General features: G+C 36.3%; 1 protein-coding gene across 1 annotated transcript in view; it reads left to right on the top strand.

The window, feature by feature from the left end:
• IPO8 (importin 8) overlaps positions 1-20,575 on the top strand; it is a 73,749-nt gene that overhangs the window by 19,894 nt on the left and 33,280 nt on the right. Inside the window, exons 7-17 of the mRNA XM_028113228.2 lie at positions 264-358; positions 945-1,029; positions 4,327-4,461; positions 6,084-6,183; positions 8,832-8,908; positions 9,172-9,288; positions 9,710-9,799; positions 11,689-11,854; positions 12,834-12,994; positions 13,830-13,955; positions 18,083-18,149. Of these exons, the coding sequence (XP_027969029.1) occupies positions 264-358; positions 945-1,029; positions 4,327-4,461; positions 6,084-6,183; positions 8,832-8,908; positions 9,172-9,288; positions 9,710-9,799; positions 11,689-11,854; positions 12,834-12,994; positions 13,830-13,955; positions 18,083-18,149 (1,219 nt within the window). The remainder of the gene's footprint in view (positions 1-263; positions 359-944; positions 1,030-4,326; positions 4,462-6,083; positions 6,184-8,831; positions 8,909-9,171; positions 9,289-9,709; positions 9,800-11,688; positions 11,855-12,833; positions 12,995-13,829; positions 13,956-18,082; positions 18,150-20,575) is intronic.

The following is a 20,575-nucleotide window of genomic DNA, read 5'->3' as shown; positions in this document are numbered from 1 at the left end:
TCAAGGGACATGGTGTTTTGTATTTAGTTTTCCATTATTTGGGCCTTTTGAAGTTAGGAGATAAATGTGAACAACAGCATTAGTTAGTTGAAATTTGCTTTGCTTATTTAATTCCTACGTAGCAATCTGTAAGTAAGAATTTGCTTTTGCAATCTAAACTCACATTTAGTATTATTTAATCTATAACAAGATTTATTCTGCCTTTGTTGTTTGCATAAACCTTTTTATTCAGAAATTTAATCTGGGTGTTTCTGTCCTCTTAGGAGACTCTGCAGATTGATGAGGATGATAGACCAGAACTAGTCTGGTGGAAGTGTAAGAAATGGGCACTGCATATTGTAGCTCGTCTCTTCGAACGGTAATTCTGTTTATTAGATTTACGATCTTATGATCAATACCTCAGCATTGGATGTCATAAAACTGGATAGGTCCCTTGATGCTCCACAGTAGATCATTATTTGTCTTTAAAAGCCATAGTGGGCCAAAAAAAAAAAAAAGTCACCTTCTGTTTTAAGGTAGGCTTAACTGTACGTTGGCTTTGAGATCATAATGATGTGGACAGTCTTCTCTGGATTTCTGTTCTTCTGTGAGAAAAGAATGGAGACATGACATTGTTTAGCTCATTGGAAATATGTAGGAATTGTACAGGAAGGCTGTACAATTGCATGGCTACTCAGCTCCAGAGGAAAGTTAGTCAATTTGAATTACAGAAACATTTATTAAAAAAAGTCATAAGTAGGTGGAAGCCTCTGTCTGAAATTTTAAGTATGGCCCAGAATCTAAGTACAAGCTCATCATGATTTCATCTTGGGGCTTGTGGAAAAGGGGAAAGTGTTAGTTTTCTGCCCAAATAGATCTTTCAGCAAGGGACTGTATTTAAACTAGTGAGCATGCTTTGTTTTAAAAATTTGTAGTATTTAAACATTTTCTCTTTGTATTTTAAGATATGGAAGCCCAGGAAATGTCACAAAAGAATACTTTGAATTTTCTGAATTCTTTTTGAAAACCTATGCAGTGGGAATTCAGCAGGTAATAAACGTATGCTTTTTAAATGGAAATGCTTATTATTGAAAGTAGTTAAGTCGGGCACCTCGGTGTTGCAGTTAAGCGTCTGCCTTCGGCTCAGGTCATGATCCTGGAGTCCCCGGATTGAGCCCCATATTGAGCCCTGTATCGGGCTCCCTGCTCAGTAGGGAGACTGCTTCTCTTTCTCTCTCTGCCCCTCTCCCCCCACTTGTGTGCTCTCTTGCACTCTCTCTCTCTCAAATAAATAAATAAAATCTTAAAAAAAAAAAAGAAAGTTAAGTCCTTTCTATCCATTTAAAAGTAGATTATGGACATATTAATACATTATATATTAATAGGGGATGAAATGGCAGCTCTGGGAATCTAATACAGTGCAATCAGTTTTAGAACCAAATGTCCTAGGGTAGCTTCCACAAGAAGTGTCCTTCCAAACTCCTAGATGCTAGACTCAAACCTTTTAAGCTTGTTGATACTGATGTCACAGTGACCAGTACTTAGATTGGGTTCGTCTGTTAACTCTCTGACCTCTTATGGGTTTCTTATTCTCTATTCCTGTGATCCCCACCTCTTTGTTCTAAGCTTTTATATCAGAAGATTTTTGTAATGAATTGATCTGTGTCAAGAGGGTTGGAGCTCAGAAGTTAAGACCTTCAGCTGAGAACTTACACATTTTTAGGGAAGTTTGGGAACCATTCTGTACAGTGAAAATTAGTTCTTGGGAAATAATCCAAGTTGGTATTAATATTTAAAACCTACAAAGGACATTTGGGTGTGAAGATTGGTTGACCTGTATTGCCATTTAAGTCACATTTTTCTTTATATTTCAACAAATGAAGTTTAATAACTATTCCAGCACTGGCTGTATCAAGACCACAGTGAGGAAGCAAAGATTAATCAAACATCAGATGGTTGGGCGTCTGCCTTCGGCTCAGGTCATGGTCCCAGAGTGCTGGGATCGAGTCCCGCATCGGGCTCCCTGCTCCTTGGGGGCCTGCTTCTCCCTCTGCCTCTCTCTCTCTGTCTCTCATGAATAAATAAATAAAATCTTAAAAAAAAATAAAAGCCATTAATGATTTAGAGGGTGTTTCTAGATTTTTATAAATCTGTGCATATTAGTCTTCTTTATTGTCAGTGATATCAAGTTAAATACTTCAGTGCTGTCATCATAGATGGAATACTTCCTTTTATGGATGATCATTTCTAAAAAAGTACCTTGCAACAATTCAGGAAACTATGGCTGTAATTTTCTCACAAATTATTTTGTTGGCCCATAAGGCAGTCTGTAGGGAAAAATGGAATAATGATCTGTTAATGAACTAATGAAAATTAGTGAATAAAATGATCTGTTCAGGCATTCTCTATGGAAACTAGGATAATCAGGAAGTGGGTCAGCTCTGTCTTCTGCTGTTTCCACTGCTGTTACACTCAGTAAGCATCCTAAAGTTGATGCCCTCTTGAAGTGTGCTCAGCCCAGTTTTTCCAGGGCCACCTAAACATATGTATGTTGTACATACGTACACTTTCAGATTTCATGGCCTTTCATCCATGTCATAAACTATTTGTACCTTGGTCACTTAAGGTATATATTCCTAGTATTTAAAAATTGTTTTCTTATGAAAAACTGTTCTCCCCTTCACTGTTGTTTCCTCTCCCACCACCTCCACCTTGTAGAAGCCATAGCTGTCTTAGGAAGAAGCATGTGCAATAGCATCCACCTGTAGCTTGCATCGCAGAAAGGGCATCTAAGTGATGGTGGGACTTCTGACAACTTTGACGAACCTGAATTTTACATAACTTGAACTGAATTCATTCTGAGTTTATAAATTCTGTACATGTTTTGAAAGAACTCTTTATTCAGCAGTTCAGTTTTAAGCTTGCTATAATGACATGCTCTGGGACCAGGAATTGGAAGATTTGGACTTTGTTGTAGTGCTACCTCTGATGGAGGATCCTTGGGACAGTCACAGCTGCTTTGGGCATGGTTCCTTCCTCATAAATATTTTTTTTTAAATAAGGCTTAAAAAATAACTTTTCAGTTTTGTGTTATGTTTACAAAGACTATCTGTGGTCTGAGATTACAAAATAAAATTCTTTGATATTTTCTATTTTCTTTATTTTTAAAGATTTTATTTATTTGAGAGAGAGGGAGAGCACATGAAGGGGGGAGGTTAAGAGGGAGAAGCAGACTCCTCACTGCGCAGGGAGCCCAATGTGGGACTCGATCCTGGGACTCCAGGATCATGACCTGAGCCAAAGGCAGACGCTTAACTGATTGAGCCACCCAGGCGCAGCCGCCCCTCCCTTTTTTTAAGATCTTATTTATTTGAGAGAGAGAGAGAGAGAGAGAGAGAGAGTGAGAGCACATAGCAGGAGGAAGGGCAGAGGGAGAAGCAGGCTCCCCACTAAGCAGGGAGCCTGATGTGGGACCCTGGGATCATGACCCGAGCCGAAGGCAGACGCTTAACTGACTGAGCCACCCAGGCGCTCCTTTAATATTTTCTTCTAGACATCCTGTGCTTTCATTTTTTTGTTGACCTTGCTGAAATAGCTCCCCATCTGGAATTAATTTTGGTATGGAGTTGAGTTAGGCAGCCTACTTCTTATTTTCATAGAGCTGATTTGTTGTTCTGATACTATTTTTTGGATAACTTACCACTCCTCTTCCAATTTGAAATGCAACTTTATCAAATATTACAATCTGTTTATGGTGTCTATTGCTTTGTGGTTGTTTTCAGTTTTCACTTAGTGAAGTCTGTTATTATTTCTTTTAATAGGAGTCTTAACTTATTTGAAGAGCTCAGTTACATGGAATAGAGTATAGACTTACTCTGAGTAGTTCCCTAGGTTAGAAGTGGGACAAATGGCTGGAAACTACAGTGAGACACCCTTGAATTCAATATAACATGAACCTAACTAATAATTAAAACTGTCCTTGAGTTTTCTGTTTTTTTTTTTTTTTTTTTAGATTTTATTTATTTATTTGACAGAGATAGCACAAGTAGGCAGAGAGGCAGGCAGAGGGAGAGGGAGAAGCAGGCTCCCCTCTGAGCAGGGAGCCTGATGCGGGACTCGATCCAGGACCCTGGGATCATGACTTGAGCTGAAGGCAGCCGCTTAACCAACTGAGCCACCCAGGCGCACCTTGAGTATTGAGTATTCTCACAAAATGTTGATTTCCCCCAGAATCTGTGGTTTTTTTTTTTTAATCTCTATGGATTGTGGGTTTTATGTCATATCTAAAATGCCCCTCCCCTTAACCTTAAAATTATTTATGTTCTCCTGAACTTTTTTTTCCTGTAGGTACTCCTAAAAATTTTAGACCAATATAGACAGAAAGAGTATGTAGCCCCCCGTGTTCTTCAGCAAGCATTCAACTATCTTAATCAAGGGATTGTTCATTCTGTCACCTGGAAGCAGATGAAGCCACACATACAGGTTAGTGTCAGGGAATAGCTCTCCGAGATTTTTCTCTGGTTAAGCTAGGTTCTCCAGACAAAGTAGGTTACTCATCCTATATTATATATTTAATATATTTTTGTTTCCATGAATAATTTCAAATGCATGCAGTCTTATATCTGATATGACAGGCTTGGAAATTTAAATATTTGAGAAGAGTGAGGCCTTCAAGTTTAATGAGTTGTAAGACCTGGAGTCACTTGGTCTTACTTGGAGTCCCATTTAGCCTCAGTTTCTCTTCTGTTCAGTCAGGTAATATATTTCTGTCCTTATCTAAAGGTTGCTAGGCTCAAATTGGTATTTTATGTGATAGCATTTTGAAAAGAGTCACCAAGACTCTACTAAGGTAGTATTATTTTGCAGGAAATGAAACAAGGTCACTTTCTTTTGTAGGTATGAACTAACAAGGTTTTTATCTCTCTTGGGGATTAAATATGAAGTTTTCTGTTATATCACTTGTTTACCTAAAGATAGAATTCAGCATCATCGTTTAAAGAACAAATGAGAATGAAAAATTATTGGCCATTAATAAATAAATTCTTATTTGCATGTAGATAATTTTGGATAATTCAAAGATGCTAGGAACTGAATTTTTTTCCCTCTCAAACTAAGAATTCTTAAATTCTGTAATCTCTATGATAATATCTAAAAAGGAAAATAAATTCTTTTACTTTGCCTTTGGTGTTCAGGATAGAATTTGTTTAGTGTTACCTTATTACTGGTCTTATAAATGTAATATTTTTTGTATTGTTTTCTGTGGACATCTTAATAGTATTTGTCTAAACCCCTTGATCAAATAGTGATAGTTTCTTTGCAATTCATAAAGATACCGATTTCATTTTATATACTGTGTTACAAATTAAGAGTGGATTTTTTTTCTTTACTTGATGCCTTTGGCCTTATTTTTTTACATTTCTGTAAGGTAGGAATAAGAAAAGTCCAGTCCCTTAGTTGAATTTTTTTCTCCTAGAATTTAATTTGGAATAAGTGAGAAGAGATGATCCTATTTTTACATATGTAGTTCTTAAAGCACAAACGGGCTTAGTAGAGCTTTAGCAGCAGAGTACATAGAGGCTATTAGATATTTCTTTTTTTCCCCACCTGAAATCTACATTTCTAGAGTAGGAAATTTTTTTGAAAATGGAAGAGGAAAAGAAATTTTAATATTGCTGGTACATTGACATTTAGGGCCAAAATGGAAATATAAAAATGTTCACAATAAGAAACACAATAGTAATATAACCTTGGCTTGATATTTATTTTTCTTTCTTAAAGAATTAAGGTGTGTTTAATATTGATTTGTTAGTAAAACTTTATTAATCACCACTGTTGCTTCAAAGAATAGCATTTCCATTCATCTCTTTCCCTATACTTTTCATCAGTTATTGTTTAAAAGCAATCTTAAGTTTAACTCTTTCTCCCCTGCTCCCGTAGGCTCTTGCTTTCCTGTTTTCCCCTGAGCCAGTGCAAGCTTACCACAAAGATTAATGTAACAGTCTGGAAAACTAACATGATAAAGGCTGTCAGTAAATACGTTATTAATAGTCCCCAAATTTGAATAGCGCATAGCCATTTGTTATTTTGTTTTGTTTTTTTCTCAGAATATCTCTGAAGATGTGATTTTTTCTGTGATGTGTTATAAAGATGAGGATGAAGAGCTGTGGCAAGAAGATCCATATGAGTACATAAGAATGAAATTTGGTAATCAAGATGATTTTATTCCTCATCAGTTCCTGGATATGTAGAGTAATATAGCTAAATTTATATTTTTAAGCCGATTTTATTACTTTGTTAAGTTCCCAAAGTTCTGTGTTGCCTGATAAACTCTGAAACTCATGAGAGTTTGATGTTCTATTGAGCCAATGGACTCGAGGCCTTAGCATGTAGATGTTGGAAAGCCATCTTGGTCATCCCTCTTAGGGGTGCTGAAGCAGTCATGGAACTGTCTACAACTTTTTCTGTGTGATACTGATCTGGAGGGACCATCCCTTTCTGTACCTTTTGGGATACCCATTTGTAGATTGGGTTGTTCGTCATCTGGGAGATTATTTGGATTTCTCCATATTTTGGGAACACCCCAATTTAGTATGCCTCTTAATCTTAGTGGCTAAGTATTCCACAAGAGAGTGAGAATATCCCTGTGTGGCCCTGTTCTCTGGAGGAAACTTTTTACTTGGATCTTTCTGGAAGTTCCTGAACTGTGTAGGTTGCTTGAGTTCATTCCCTTTTACCCTTGGTTTAAACTAATTGCTTCTTAGAACACTCAGGCACTTCGCATAGCAGAATGTTACTTGTGTACCTCTTTCTCCTGCAACTTAGTGCTTTTTGAGGGCAGGGACTTTATCTTGTTTACTTGCTTTATTTTGCATTCTCCATCCCTTCTCTACCTCTCCATTCCTCTACTAGTGCTTGGCTCTAGTCTGCCTTCCATAAACGTTAGAATAAATAATCGATAAAACTAACACTGCCCCAGGCACGTTGAAGATAGTGAGAACGCAGTGCTTTTCCCTTGTTGGGCCAGGTGTCTCTGGCTACTTGAGTTAAGCCTGCTGGTAGAGATGCTAGATGATTGGGTTATGTTGCTTTTACAGTGGTTTGTATTTGGTATCATTTGATTCAGTAACCGAGGGAGTGCCTCTTCTCTTAGAGACAAAGTACCCGAGAAGCAAATGACGAGAAACGATATTTACACATCTGACTTATCCCTCCGTTCTACTGTTTCCTTTTGAAAATCATTTTACATATGTATGATTTATTATTTCCCCTTCCTAATGCCTTTGTTTTCCTGGGAGTGGAATGATTAGCCAGTCTTTCTTCTATTTTCAAGGTATTCTTTTAGTGTTTAGTTTGTCTATAATACCTGTGTGTTTTTGTAACGACCAGAGTATTTGTTTAGTGTTCAGAAAGCTACCATTATTTCACTTACTCTTTATGTCAAATAGGATAGTATCTCAGTTTTTAGAAATATAATAATAAAGAGCTGTGAGTGTTGATTGACAGAATTTACATTTTATTGATTAAAAGAGAATATGGATAATTCAAGACTGAAGTGCTTTTTTTGAAAAAAATCATTTTCTTTTGTGGACTAGGAAATAGTGCCTACTATTTGATATGTATATTTTACTTTTGGATAACTATAGGGAAGAACAGTTACACAATTATGTAGTTTTCTTTTTATATTTTTGTCATTTACAATTATTTGTATGAATGAAGTATTCTTAATCTAAATGCATTGACATTAATAATGTTTTTAGATTTGGTAGAAACTATGAGAGCGCAGGCTCTTGATATTAAGACAGTGTGGGTGCAATTCTGTCTTGGTCCCTTACTCATTGTGTGACTGTGGGCAAGTTACTTAGTCTCTGAGATGCACTGTTTTCAGCTATAAAATCAGCAGTATTAATAGTGTTGGGAGGACTAAGTCGGTTAATACATGTATACTAACTTCTTTAACTGCTTAGAGTAGAATATTAGATGCTTGTAGAATCTTAGCATAGTGCCTGCCAAAGAGTAAGTTCTGGGCACAGTAGGTAATCTCATGAGTATAGTGTCTGGCACTCAATACGTGTTAGTTATTAGTATTATTACATTTGTATTTTATATTTTGGCAGACTTAGATTTGGTTTTATTTTTCTATTTAAATATGGACATATGAGATACTTTTCCAATATCTGCCTGTTCTGAAATTTGTGAAAATTTTCACGATGTTCAGTGGTGTGTTTTAAATAGGTGTATATTCAATAAATATCCATTGAACACCTGCTGAATCACCTGTTGACAGAGCCAAACGCTGGTCTCGTAGTCCCCCGAGGCTTTTACACTTGTGGTTTCCTTTGTTTGGAGAGCTTTCTTTAGATTTCCGTGTAGAGTTTTCTCCCTCCTTCATTCAATTTCTGCTTAAGTGTTACCCCAACAGAGAATTAAAGAGGCTTTCCCTGACACCATATTTAAACTAGCACTCCATATGTGTATATGTGTGTGTATGTGTATAATCTGTTTCTTTCTCTCACCTGAGAACCCTTTTTGTTTGTTCTTTGTATCTCCAGAGCCTTGAGCAGTGCCTGGCACATAGTAAGCACTAAATAAATTTTTGTCCTCAGTGAAACAGATATGCCTAATATATATTGTTCTCTTTAATATGATTGTTTAAAAGGACAACATATAGAGTTTGATAAATAATTGTTGTGCATGGGAGCACTGATGATATACCCTTCACCTTTTTATCTGTAAACCAGTGTCGTATATGGGCAGTTTTATTTTTTTGTTTAGGAATAGTGGTCAGTTGGGTTCAAAATCTATAATAAGTAATTGTATTTTTGCTAATGTGGTTTAACCTTTTAAAATCCTAGATATTTTTGAAGATTATGCTTCTCCCACCACAGCAGCCCAGACTCTCTTGTATACTGCTGCAAAGAAAAGAAAAGAGGTATATAGTTATTCTTTTTAAGTCCAAAATTGAAACACTAGTTATACCCCTACTATTTAAAAAATTATATTACTCATTATAATCTGTCACTTGAATGTTTTCCTGTCCTAGTTAGGGAAAAGCGTTATTTTCTTAATTATAATTGCTTGGTAAAACACAATAAAATGGCTTTACTTTTGAAAATTTGTGTATCATACTTAATACTGTAGTAGTAAGGGAGTGAGAGCTCACATAGACTAAAATGGATTCTTCTGTTTCTCTAGGTGTTGCCCAAAATGATGGCATTTTGTTATCAAATCCTAACAGACCCGAACTTTAACCCAAGGAAGAAAGATGGAGCCCTGCATGTGATTGGTTCCCTGGCTGATATTTTATTGAAGGTCAGGCTACTCATAATATAATTTACTTAAGCACAGGCAAATGAGAGAATATGAAAGTTGTGAATAATTTAAAACCCGTGACTGCTTCTGCATAGTTGAGTTGACTGTAAACATCCTTTTTTCTGTCACCTGTTTCTTTAATTAAAAAGAGAATTTCACTTTTGTCAGTTTTTCAGTGTGAAACTGTTGCCATATGAGAAAAGGATACAAAATGACTAGTGTTATTTATTGCTACAAAAATCAATCAGTATCAAATTATATGTAAGGTACTGTTTCTGTCTTGTTTTAAAATATTCAATATGTAGATCAAATAATTTTATAAAATTGTACATAGAAGTATATTAAGCATAATTATTAGTTTTGATTTTTATATATGAACAAGGCATCGCTAAGTTGAAACTTCATTTCTGCTTCGTTACAGAAGAGTTTATTCAAGGACCAAATGGAGTTGTTGCTGCAGAATCATGTATTTCCGTTACTATTGTCTAACCTGGGCTATCTTCGAGCTAGAGTAAGTTTTCCATATTTCCATTATGTATCTTTTTTTTTTTCCATTATGTATCTTAAAGTGTTCATTTGAGGGGCGCCCGGCTAGCTCAGTCAGAAAAGCATGCAACTCGATGTTGGGGTCATGTGGGGATTGTGGGTTTGAGACCCACGCTGGTGTAGAGATTATTAAAAAAAATAAACTTAAAAAAATTTTAATTGGTAAGATAATTATTGAACTAAATGTTTTTGGATAAATTGACCTTTTACCACATATTGGGATAAAATGAAGTCAATTAGAATGTCCCTTATGGTCCCCCAAGCTAATAAAAAACAAACTAGTAAATAAGGGATTTACGGATTTTAATTCCAGCTGCTTTAAATGTTAACCCTAGCCCTACTTGCTGCATTTGTAACACATGCAGGGAGAGGGATGATGTTACAGCAATAATACAATGTAAATTCGTAAACTGATTAATTTTCAGTGTCTAAAACAGCATGAAATTCTAGTTTGGCTAAAAACTTGATTAGTATAAATTGTATATTAGGTTGATATATACGCCTTAGAAAAATAGAGAAAATAATAATCCATTTAAACTTATTCATGTTCTAAGTGTATATTACTTCTGAAATCAATATCTTTTATGGAGAAATAAAAATAGAACATTAATTCAAGAGCCTAGTATTTATCTTTATAACTACATCAACACAAAGAATGTCTTGCTATGAAGAACATGTGTTAACAATGTCTTACACACAAAAGCATTTTATAAACAGAAGGCAATGTTCACTGGGGAAGTATTTGGGCACATGCAGATTAGAGGTGCAGAGGGCGTACAGGTTTTTTATAGGTAGGCTGTTGTCTTTGACAGGCTCTATGAATTGTACCTCTCTTGCTAAAAGTCTTTGGCGATTCAAATTACCAGTAATTGTGTTGTATGTACATAGAGAATTAAAGTAATAATATGATTCTGTGGTCTAGTAGTTTAAAACTTGGTAACCTCTAGAAGGTTTAAAATTCTTCATACCTCAGGGGCGCCTGGGTGGCTCAGTCGTTAAGCGTCTGCCTTCAGCTCAGGTCATGATCCCAGGATCCTGGGATCGAGCCCTGCATCGGGCTCCCTACTCTGCGGGAAGCCTGCTTCTCCCTCTACCATTCCTCCTGCTTGTGTTCCCTCTCGCTATGTCTCTCTCTGGCAAATAAATAAATAAAAAAATCTTTAAAAAAAAAAATTCTTCATACCTTATATGAGCAAAAAAAAAAAAAAAGGAACCTTGCTAAATCCTGATGCTAGTTAGGGAAAATAATGTTTCATTTGTTTGCTGTGAAGGCCAGCAAAAGAAAGTCAAACATTGGTTTGTAGTAGCTCTTACATATAACTAACAAATTAGTTATGAAATCATAATATTCATTAAGCTTGAACAGGATTTCTTTTTTCAGAGACACTTAATTTGGTTCCATTTTCTTTTCCTTGTGAAAAAATTCATATAGATAATTTAGAAGTTACAAAACTGCCTTTTTTTTTTTTAATATTTTATTTATTTACTTGCCAGAGGGAGACACAGCGAGAGAGGGAACACAAACAGAGGGAGTGGGAGAGGGAGAAGCAGACTTCCCGCTGAGCAGGGAGCCCAATGTGGGGCTCGATCCCAGGACTCTGGGATCACAACCCGAGCCGAAAGCAGACGCCTAACAACTGAGCCACCCAGGTGCCCCCAATACTGCCTTTTTAAATAAAAAAAATGGGAGATCCAGAAGTTAGCAACCAAGGCTAATATGCTACCCTCCCAAAATAAACAGTACTTGGTAGAGTTAACTATATTTTACTTAGTAAGAAGTTCCTTTATGCGTGACTTTATTATAGAATGCCATAATCCTAATAGTTCCATACTTAATTTCTTTTTCTAACATAGTCCTGTTGGGTACTTCATGCATTCAGTTCTTTGAAGTTTCATAATGAGCTCAATCTAAGAAATGCAGTTGAATTGGCAAAGAAGAGCCTGATTGAAGATAAGGAGATGCCTGTCAAAGTTGAAGCTGCCCTTGCTCTCCAGTCATTAATTTCTAACCAGACACAAGGTAAAGCCAAAAATACCTTTTAGGAGGTTTATTCTATTTTTATTTTTGACATAGTCTTCTCAAATAGTTTCTTTACTTCCTTCCCTAATAAGGATGATTCTCTGTGTCTTAAGGCGCAGGGTTTAGATTTCTGAGCCTTTGTCCCCTCAGAATTTTATAGAATTTTATTCTTCCCCTTTTCTGGTTTCCAGAAAAATTTTAGATTAGGAAATAAGTTGGTAATCATTGGGCACTGGGGTATACTGGGAATCCAGTGACCTGGTGTCTAGTTTTGATTGTGCTACTAGGTTGCTGTGTCAACTTGGGCAAGGCACACCATATGTCAAGGGTTAGATAGCCATATATTTAAATTCACGGGCTTGGACTAGGTGGCCTCAGGAGTCCTTTCAATTCTAGGATTCTATGATTCTACTAGTTGTGAAAGTAGCAAGTGGTATTTCTAGTGAGTGATAACACAGATAAATCATTTGTTTGTTTAGAAGATTATTGTTTAAAGTTCAGGTTAACCCTTGAAGGTAAATTCAGTTTTATGAAGAACATGAACCTAGTTTACTTCTATTCAACAGTGTTTCAGTGGATACTGTACAGGATATGTGGTGGGGAACGGGCACCATCAATATTGGGCATAGTTTTTATGTACATGATTTTTTTTATACTTGTATCTTGATGTCATATACATGTCCTATAAATCATGCTGATGATAGAGCATTTGTATAATTAGAATTTCTCAATGAAAGCTTTTGAAATTTTGGGTAGGACAGTTCTTTCCCATGTGTAGGTTGATGCCCCAATTACTTAAAGGGAAGTGGATATATTGGTGAAGATTATTTTGGTACAGCTTTGTGTCTTATTTACCATAGAGCAAGTATCTGCCAAGAATCTATTACTCTGTGTCACTTTACCGTGTGACCAAGTTAATTCCTTTCACCACTTGTGAATGCCTAAATTTTTACTGATTTTGTTTGTTTTATTGCATTAGCTAAGGAATATATGAAGCCACACGTAAGGCCTATCATGCAGGAGCTGTTGCACATTGTTAGAGAGACAGAAAATGATGATGTTACTAATGTTATCCAGAAGATGATATGTGAATATAGTCAAGAAGTAGCCTCAATTGCTGTTGATATGACCCAACATTTGGTAAGAATGGGCAAAGTTTTATGTTAGTTTGAAAGTAAATTCATCCTTGAATGATAAAAATAAAAAGCCTTGACTTATCTGAATAAATTAAATTCCAAAATTTGGAGTTTAGTTTTATAAGCCTTTGAAATGTTAATATAAAAATGTTTGCCCTAATAATTCTGACAGTTGTTAATTTCTGTGGTCAGTTGGACTTAAATCTAATAACATTGGGATCATTTCATCTGTAGTATTTTGGGATTTCATAATGATATGCTTTGATGTGAGCCTTCTAAATTTTCACTTTCTGAGCTTTGAATCTGGAAACTCAGTTTTGGGCAATTTCTTACTTATTTGATTACTTACTTATTTGATTAATTTCTCCCTACCATTTTTTCCCCCTGTTCTATAGTTCTGATATGAAATATTGGGTCAGGACCGAGTCTTTAATTTTCCTACCTTTTTTCTCCTGTCTTCCATGTCTGTCTTTTTTGTTTCATTTTCTGGGTGATTTCTTGACTTTGTCTTCTACCTTTTACCAAATTTTTCATTTGACTATTGGCAGATTTCACTTTTTCCCAGACTTTGAATTTATTTGTTTAATGATAACCAGAAGTTTTAGCTATCTAATTGTTGTAACTAATGTATGTTCCACTCTAGTGATTAGATAAGGAAAAAATGGCCATATTTTAAACATACAGTTTCTGTCATTGATTTACTCGGCAAAGTATATAACTTAAGTTTGAGCAAGGCTGACATCTAGATGAGTGCCCCTGCCTTTTTATTAACTTGTATCAACAGCGAGGGATAGCTGTAACAGTACTGATTGTTGAATATGTGTATGTTATGTTCCTAGGCTGAGATATTTGGCAAAGTTCTTCAAAGTGATGAATATGAAGAAATTGAAGACAAAACAGTAATGGCTATGGGAATTTTACATACTATTGATACTATCTTGACAGTTGTAGAAGATCATAAAGAGGTGGGATTTCTTTATGTTTTATTATGTCATTGTAATAACATTAACTGAAATTTACATGATCAATGGTCATGACTTTAAAATTGCTATTTTGTTATGTTGCTAGATTTTAAAAATTACCTTCAAATATTAAAGGAACATACTAAAATAATTGAAGGGGGAATATTACATATTGTTGTAAGATACATAGTATATTCCTTTGTATTAAACTGAATTTAGTTTATCACATCTGCTATGTTCTAGGCTAGGTTGTTGGGGAATATCAAGTTGAATAAGACATGAGCTCTGCCTTGTGGAACCCACAGTCTAGTCTTCTCGGTAGAGAGAGAGAGCCATTCAATCACAGTGGCAGATATTAAATAATGGAACAAATTCAAATGTAAGAAACATCATGAGAATGGAAGGGAAGAAGAGCTTAAAACATCATTCCTAAACTGAATTCCAGAAGAATATTGGGATAAGAATTTGTGCAGACACTTATTAAGTGCTTTCCCCTCTATTAGCTGATAGAATTTTACTAATGTTACTATGTGATCACTAGAGCAGGTAAATGGTAGTGTCCCTCTGCAGAAGTGGAAAACAAGTTTAGGTGGTATTGAGAGACTTGCTCACAGCCACAGAGTTTTGGGTTTGCAGTCAGATTATTCTGATAATATATCCATTCATCTCCACCCAAAACCTTCTGCTCTCCTCCCCAAGCATTACATAGCCTCTCCTTAAATCAGATTTAAGTTCGTTACTTCTGTGAGCTCAAGCTGACTTGCTCGGCAATGGCGGCAGCTCCTGTTTTGAACAGTGTGACTTAGGAAGCAGGTGCCGGTTCTTTAAATAGTATTGTTAAACCCTGTGGCTGTTGATTTATCCTGTGTTTATCACATACCAATGGAAAAGTACCAGATTCTTTTTTTTTTATTTTAAAATATTTTATTTATTTATTTGACAGAGAGAGAGAGAGACAGCGAGAGAGGGAACACAAGCAGGGGGAGTGGGAGAGGGAGAAACAGGCTTCCTGTCGAGCAGGGAGCCCAATGTGGGGCTCGATCCCAGGACGCTGAGGTCATGACCTGAGCCGAAGGCAGCTGCTTAATGACTGAGCCACCCAGATGCCCTGATTACCAGATTCTTTTTTTTTTTTTAAGACTTTTTATTTATTGATTTGACACAGAGAGAGAGATCGTGAGAGAGAGAGAGAGCACAAGCATGGGGAGCGGCAGGCAGGCAGAGGGAGAGGGAGAAGCAGGCTCCCTGCCGAGCAGGGAGCCCAATGTGGGCTCGATCCCAGAACGCTGGAGTCATGACCTGAGCTGAAGGCCGCTTAATTGACTGAGCCACCCAGGCGCCCCTGATTACCAGATTCTTAAAAACAGTTTGATATTCTTTTCCTGGGCAGGCCTCCTTCACCTAAAAGGCTGAATGTGAATTTTTACTTCCATATTCGTTATTTTGTTTTATTTTTGTATCCTTGTTAAAACTGTATGGGCCATTCAGAATAGTGAGATGTTCCAAATTACATTACAGTAAGTATACTTAAGGATAATTCTTTCGCCTTATATGCAGAACTTGTATTTTAAATTTGGAGAGACCTTAGAATCCCCTAGTCCAGTTTTCCAGAATATGTGTGTGTGGAGGATGGGCAGTAGTAAAATGAGCAGCAGGATCAGTTTGAAAATAAAATAGTATTTTACCTTTTCCTTTTAATTTTTTTTACTATTGATGTTAAATTTATTTTTCATTTCAAGTAAAAGAGCATGTGAACTTACTGTGATTGTCAAAGGAGGCATGGTTTAAAATTGAGAAGCACTAATCAAATCCAGCTTCCTAACCTACAGATGAAAAAACCCCAAAACTGAAAGCCTTCAGTAAGTGGCTTTTCCAAGGTCATAGATAATTAGAGGCAAAACAAGGGCTGGAATCTTGGTCTCCTGACTGCCTGTCCTGTGATCTTGAACTTTGACTTATTAAAAGCAAACTTTGAGAAGAATCTTTCCTTAAAAGGAAAAATCACATGTGTATGAATACATGTACATACAATGTATGCAGAACAAAACTAGAAATCTAAACCAGATGCTTATGCATATGCAGTTTTTCTTTAATGGTTTTAAATATATTGACAGATTTTTAAACTGGGAGATTTTTGGATCCTTTGAACTTTAAGATGGAACTTTATTTTTTTCTATTTTTTTTTAACAGTCATTGTTAACATTTATTGTATATCCTTCCAAATAATGTTGATGCACATATGTCTCTTTCCAGGGCTGGTTTTCAGGGATATGCAGTGATAAATAAGCATATCAGTTATTTACAACTGGCAACTGTTCTTGGTGTCCATGCCTACTGGTGGCAAAATATGTTGATTATTTAAGACAGTACTTTAAAGCTGAATATTTAGAGAATATGCCCCAAACTTGAAATAGGAGACTCAGATGAAAAATGTAACCCATGATGGAGTTTAATTTTTGCTTACTTAAAAAATATTTAGTATAACGTATGTTGAAAAATCCAAACGATGTGAAAAGATAGTGAAAATTCACCTTCTTCCCCAGCTCCCCAGATCTAATTCTCTCTGGAGGTAGGTCCTCTACAAGTTTTTGTATCCTTCCAGAGATTTTTTTTCTATTGTAATAGCTAAGCAAAAAAATTAGTGTGTGTATTTTTCTTTTACGAAAATGATAGCATACAGTTTTTATCTGCCACTTTTGAATTGTCTCTTGGTGATCCTTCCATATTAGTCACTTAAGTTAAATATTTTTAGTAGTTGCATAATATTCCTTATATAATATGTCAAGTTTATTCAACTGGTCCCTCATTAATGAATATAATTTAACTGTCCCTTGTTAAATGGAATCTTGGTCGATACTGATCGCAAACATTGCTATAGTGAGTGGCCTTTTTTTTTTTTTTTTTAAAGATTTTATTTATTTATTTGAGAGAGAGAATGAGAGATAGAGAGCATGAGAGGGAAGAGGGTCAGAGGGAGAAGCAGACTCCCCGCCGAGCGGGGAGCCTGATGCGGGACTCGATCCCGGGACTCCAGGATCATGACCTGAGCCGAAGGCAGTCGCTTAACCAACTGAGCCACCCAGGCGCCCAGTGAGTGGCCTTTTACATGTCATTTGCACAGGTAATAATATGTCTGGAGAGCAAAGTCCTTGAAGTGGAATTGCTGGGTCAAAGGATGTAGTTATGCGTAAGCTTGAGAGATATTGCTAACTTGGCCAAGTTACACTTCCCAGATCAATGGACAGCAGTGTCTCACTTCCCAGCCACGTACTTTTTGATCATTACCAGTCTGATAAGTGTAAAGTGGTAATCTGGGGCTTAGAATTTGTACTCTTACCATGTGTTTGAGTGAACATCTTGTTAAAAGCTTAAGGTCTGTTTATATTTCTTTTTCATAACCTTTGCCTTTTTTTCTGTTGATTTGATTTCATGGGAGGGAATTTGATCTTTGTGATACCATTTGAAAATAATTCCCTCCATTTTTCATTTATCTCTGACTTCCCCCTACCCCATGCAGATATTAATTTTTGAAATCAAGTGCCTCGATATATTTATTTCTGATTTCTGTGCTTTGAGCCATTTTCCATCTTCAGGATTATACACAACTTCTTTTCATTTCTTCTAGTATTCTTATGGCCCAAGTTTTCACACTGAAATCTTTCATGCATTAGGAACTTATTTTGGTATAAAATATAAGCTAAGGAAGTAACTTAATTTGTAATTTTATTACAGATTTAACTCCCACTTTTATCATTAGTTTACTTTTCAGAATTTCTTCGTTTTATATATATATATATATATTTAAAGATTTTATTTTTTTATTTATTTGACAGAGAGAGAGCAAGAGCAGGAACACAAGCAGGGAGAGTGGGAGAGGGAGAAGCACACTCTTTTGAGCAGGGAGCCCGATGTGGTACTTGATCCCAGGACTCTGGGATTGTGACCTGGGCCGAAGGCAGACACTTAATGACTGAGCCACCTGGGTGCCCTCTTGGTTATATTTTTCACTTCAAATTTAGAGTCAACTTCTCCTCTCAAAAAAGTCCTGTTGGTATTTTTATTGGGCTAATATTTATAGATTAAGGGTTATCATGATGAATTTTAAACTAAATGTTTAAATTTGTCTTTAGGTTACTCAGCAGTTAGAGAATATCTGTCTACGGATCATTGATCTTGTTTTACAGAAACATGTAATTGGTAAGTTCAAAGGTAGAGTAAAAAGGTAAACTGATATTTTTTTAATTTGGTGAATTTAAAGTGCATTTTTAGCCCTTCAAATTCAACAATATGGGCAATTTTGAGGAAGAGAAGCTTGCATTTTCTTCTGTTTTGGGATATACTTTCTAGTATTATATATTTATATTTTCATTTAGAGAAAAATTTAATATATCCAATGAAGAATTTTTAGTCTTGGAATTTTTAAAGGACAGAGAACTTTAAATTTTATATTTTTAGAAAGGAAGAACTGGGATGAGGTTCAGGTGAAGTAACTTTAATCTGGAATTGAAAAATGTGAAATGTTAGACCTATGTCCTCTCAGAAGTATGAAATAATTGTTGTTCTGTTATATTATAATGCCTGACTTCTGAATAGAATGAGTAACTAATAGAATCAGGATGTTGCAAACTGATGGCAATTTGTAGAGGAGACTGTTTTCCCATAGTATCCAAGCATTTTAAAGGTGGCAGCCCCAAGTCATGTGGGCAAGAGGGAGATGCAGCCTTTATAGTGTGCAGACAGAAAGGTGGAAGAAAAGCATGTGACTGCTTAAGAGTGGTTGTCTCCAAACTTTTTATCATTCATACCATTAGTAAAAAATTGAGCATGTACTTCTAATATAGGTGAATAATATTTGAATGCATATTATAGGCAATATACATGCTACTAAATTACATTTACATCCATAAAAATAGAAATGTAGAAGGATGGGATTAAATGTCTATATATATAAAGTGTTGTAATACATTATTTTCCATTCTCAGTGGATTATCTTGTACACTGCCTAGGTACATCCTCCTTCCTTTTGAAATCATTGCTATAAAGCAGTAGTTCTCAAACATTGGTGTGCATAAGAATCACCTGGAGCCAGTTAAAATGATATTTCTGGACCATAACCCTAGAGATTCTGATAAGCAAAAAAAGAATATATTCACTGATGCCCTTACTCATGGAAGAGATTTTTTTTTTTTTTTTTTAAGATTTTTTTATTTATTTGAGAGAGAGAGAATGAGAGATAGAGAGCACGAGAGGGAAGAGGGTCAGAGGGAGAAGCAGACTCCCTGCTGAGCAGGGAGCCTCATGCGGGACTCGATCCCGGGACTCCAGGATCATGACCTGAGCCGAAGGCAGTCGCTTAACCAACTGAGCCACCCAGGCGCCCTCATGGAAGAGATTGTAACTGAAGATTCTCCATTTAAATTTAAAGTAAAGTAATCTTGAGGAGTGAAACCATGAAGTAAGGCGAAGAGAAATAATTTATACCAACCTTCTAATCTACCTCCCCCAGCTGTTTGATTTGAGCAATTGCAACATCAGGATGTTAAGGAAACAGCCCTATTTTTGGCTGCAGTGGGTAGAGGAGAAAGCCATGGCTCCAGTTGCCTGTCTGATAGCCCATCCCTAGCCCTAAGGTGATGGATGGTCTTTCTTACGTTTTTAGCTGTAATGTTAATGGCCCATTTTGAACCAATATTTGGCTATACAGGATTTTAGATAAGAAAAAATATATATATTCTGCATATATATATATATATATATATATATAGGCTGACTCTCTTATTCCAGGACCTCCACCCCAGCAGCCTGACTTCATTTGTGTCCATGGTCTAGTCTCTTTTCATTGTCCCCCTTTAATTTTTTCCCTGGACTGTTTTCATTGCTAATTTACTCCTAAAATTTCAGTTATTATTAGAAGCCAGGATTAGCTATTAACTGCTTCAACTGCTTTATCTTATGCAGGAAGTCAAAGTAAGTACAACCATCCTACCCTAACAGTCAGTCTTCTTGGTTGAGAATGCTTTAAATAACTTTTGCTGCATTCAGGCGTAAATGGAATTTAGCGGAAGGATGTTTGGTAGCTCACTGAATCTGTGGGGAGGCTGGAGTTGGCTGGAGCCCCAGGATTGTGCCCTAGAAGTGGTCTGCCGAAGAGGCCAGTGCTGCCTTTATCAACACGGGGTCCTGCACTGCTGCCCACCACAGTCCAGACTCTAGTACAGCCGCAAAAAATAATCTGCAACAGCTTCACACCTTCTAGTTTCTCTGTCAAGTTTCAAAGGCCTGATCTTCAGCATTGGAGTGGCTGGGTCGTGCATACATGCTGAAGCTGTCAAGGGTGTGCAAGGAAATCTCGGGCCCCTTTTCTGTCTTCAGGCTTCATGTTAGGAAGAGGCATTTGCTCTCCTTTCCTCATATCCAAGGTGTGGGGTGATGATAAACAGAACTTTCAGATATTTCATATTCAGATAGTGCTGCTTTTCAAGTGATTGTCTTATGTAACAAATTATTTCCCAACATCTGTGATTTCCATCTTATTTTGCTCTTGGTAAGGCAAACATCTATTAGCTTTTGAATATAGTGTTTTAAATAATGTTACAGAAAAAAACTCCAAGCGTGTCCAGGGT

The sequence above is a fragment of the Eumetopias jubatus genome, unplaced genomic scaffold (assembly GCF_037043125.1).
Source record: "Eumetopias jubatus isolate StellerSeaLion01/CBP00866 unplaced genomic scaffold, mEumJub1_p1.0 scaffold_8, whole genome shotgun sequence".
NCBI lineage: Eukaryota > Metazoa > Chordata > Mammalia > Carnivora > Otariidae > Eumetopias > Eumetopias jubatus.
The sequence above is the reverse complement of the archived record's forward strand: the minus strand, read 5'-3'. Positions and strand labels throughout refer to the sequence as shown.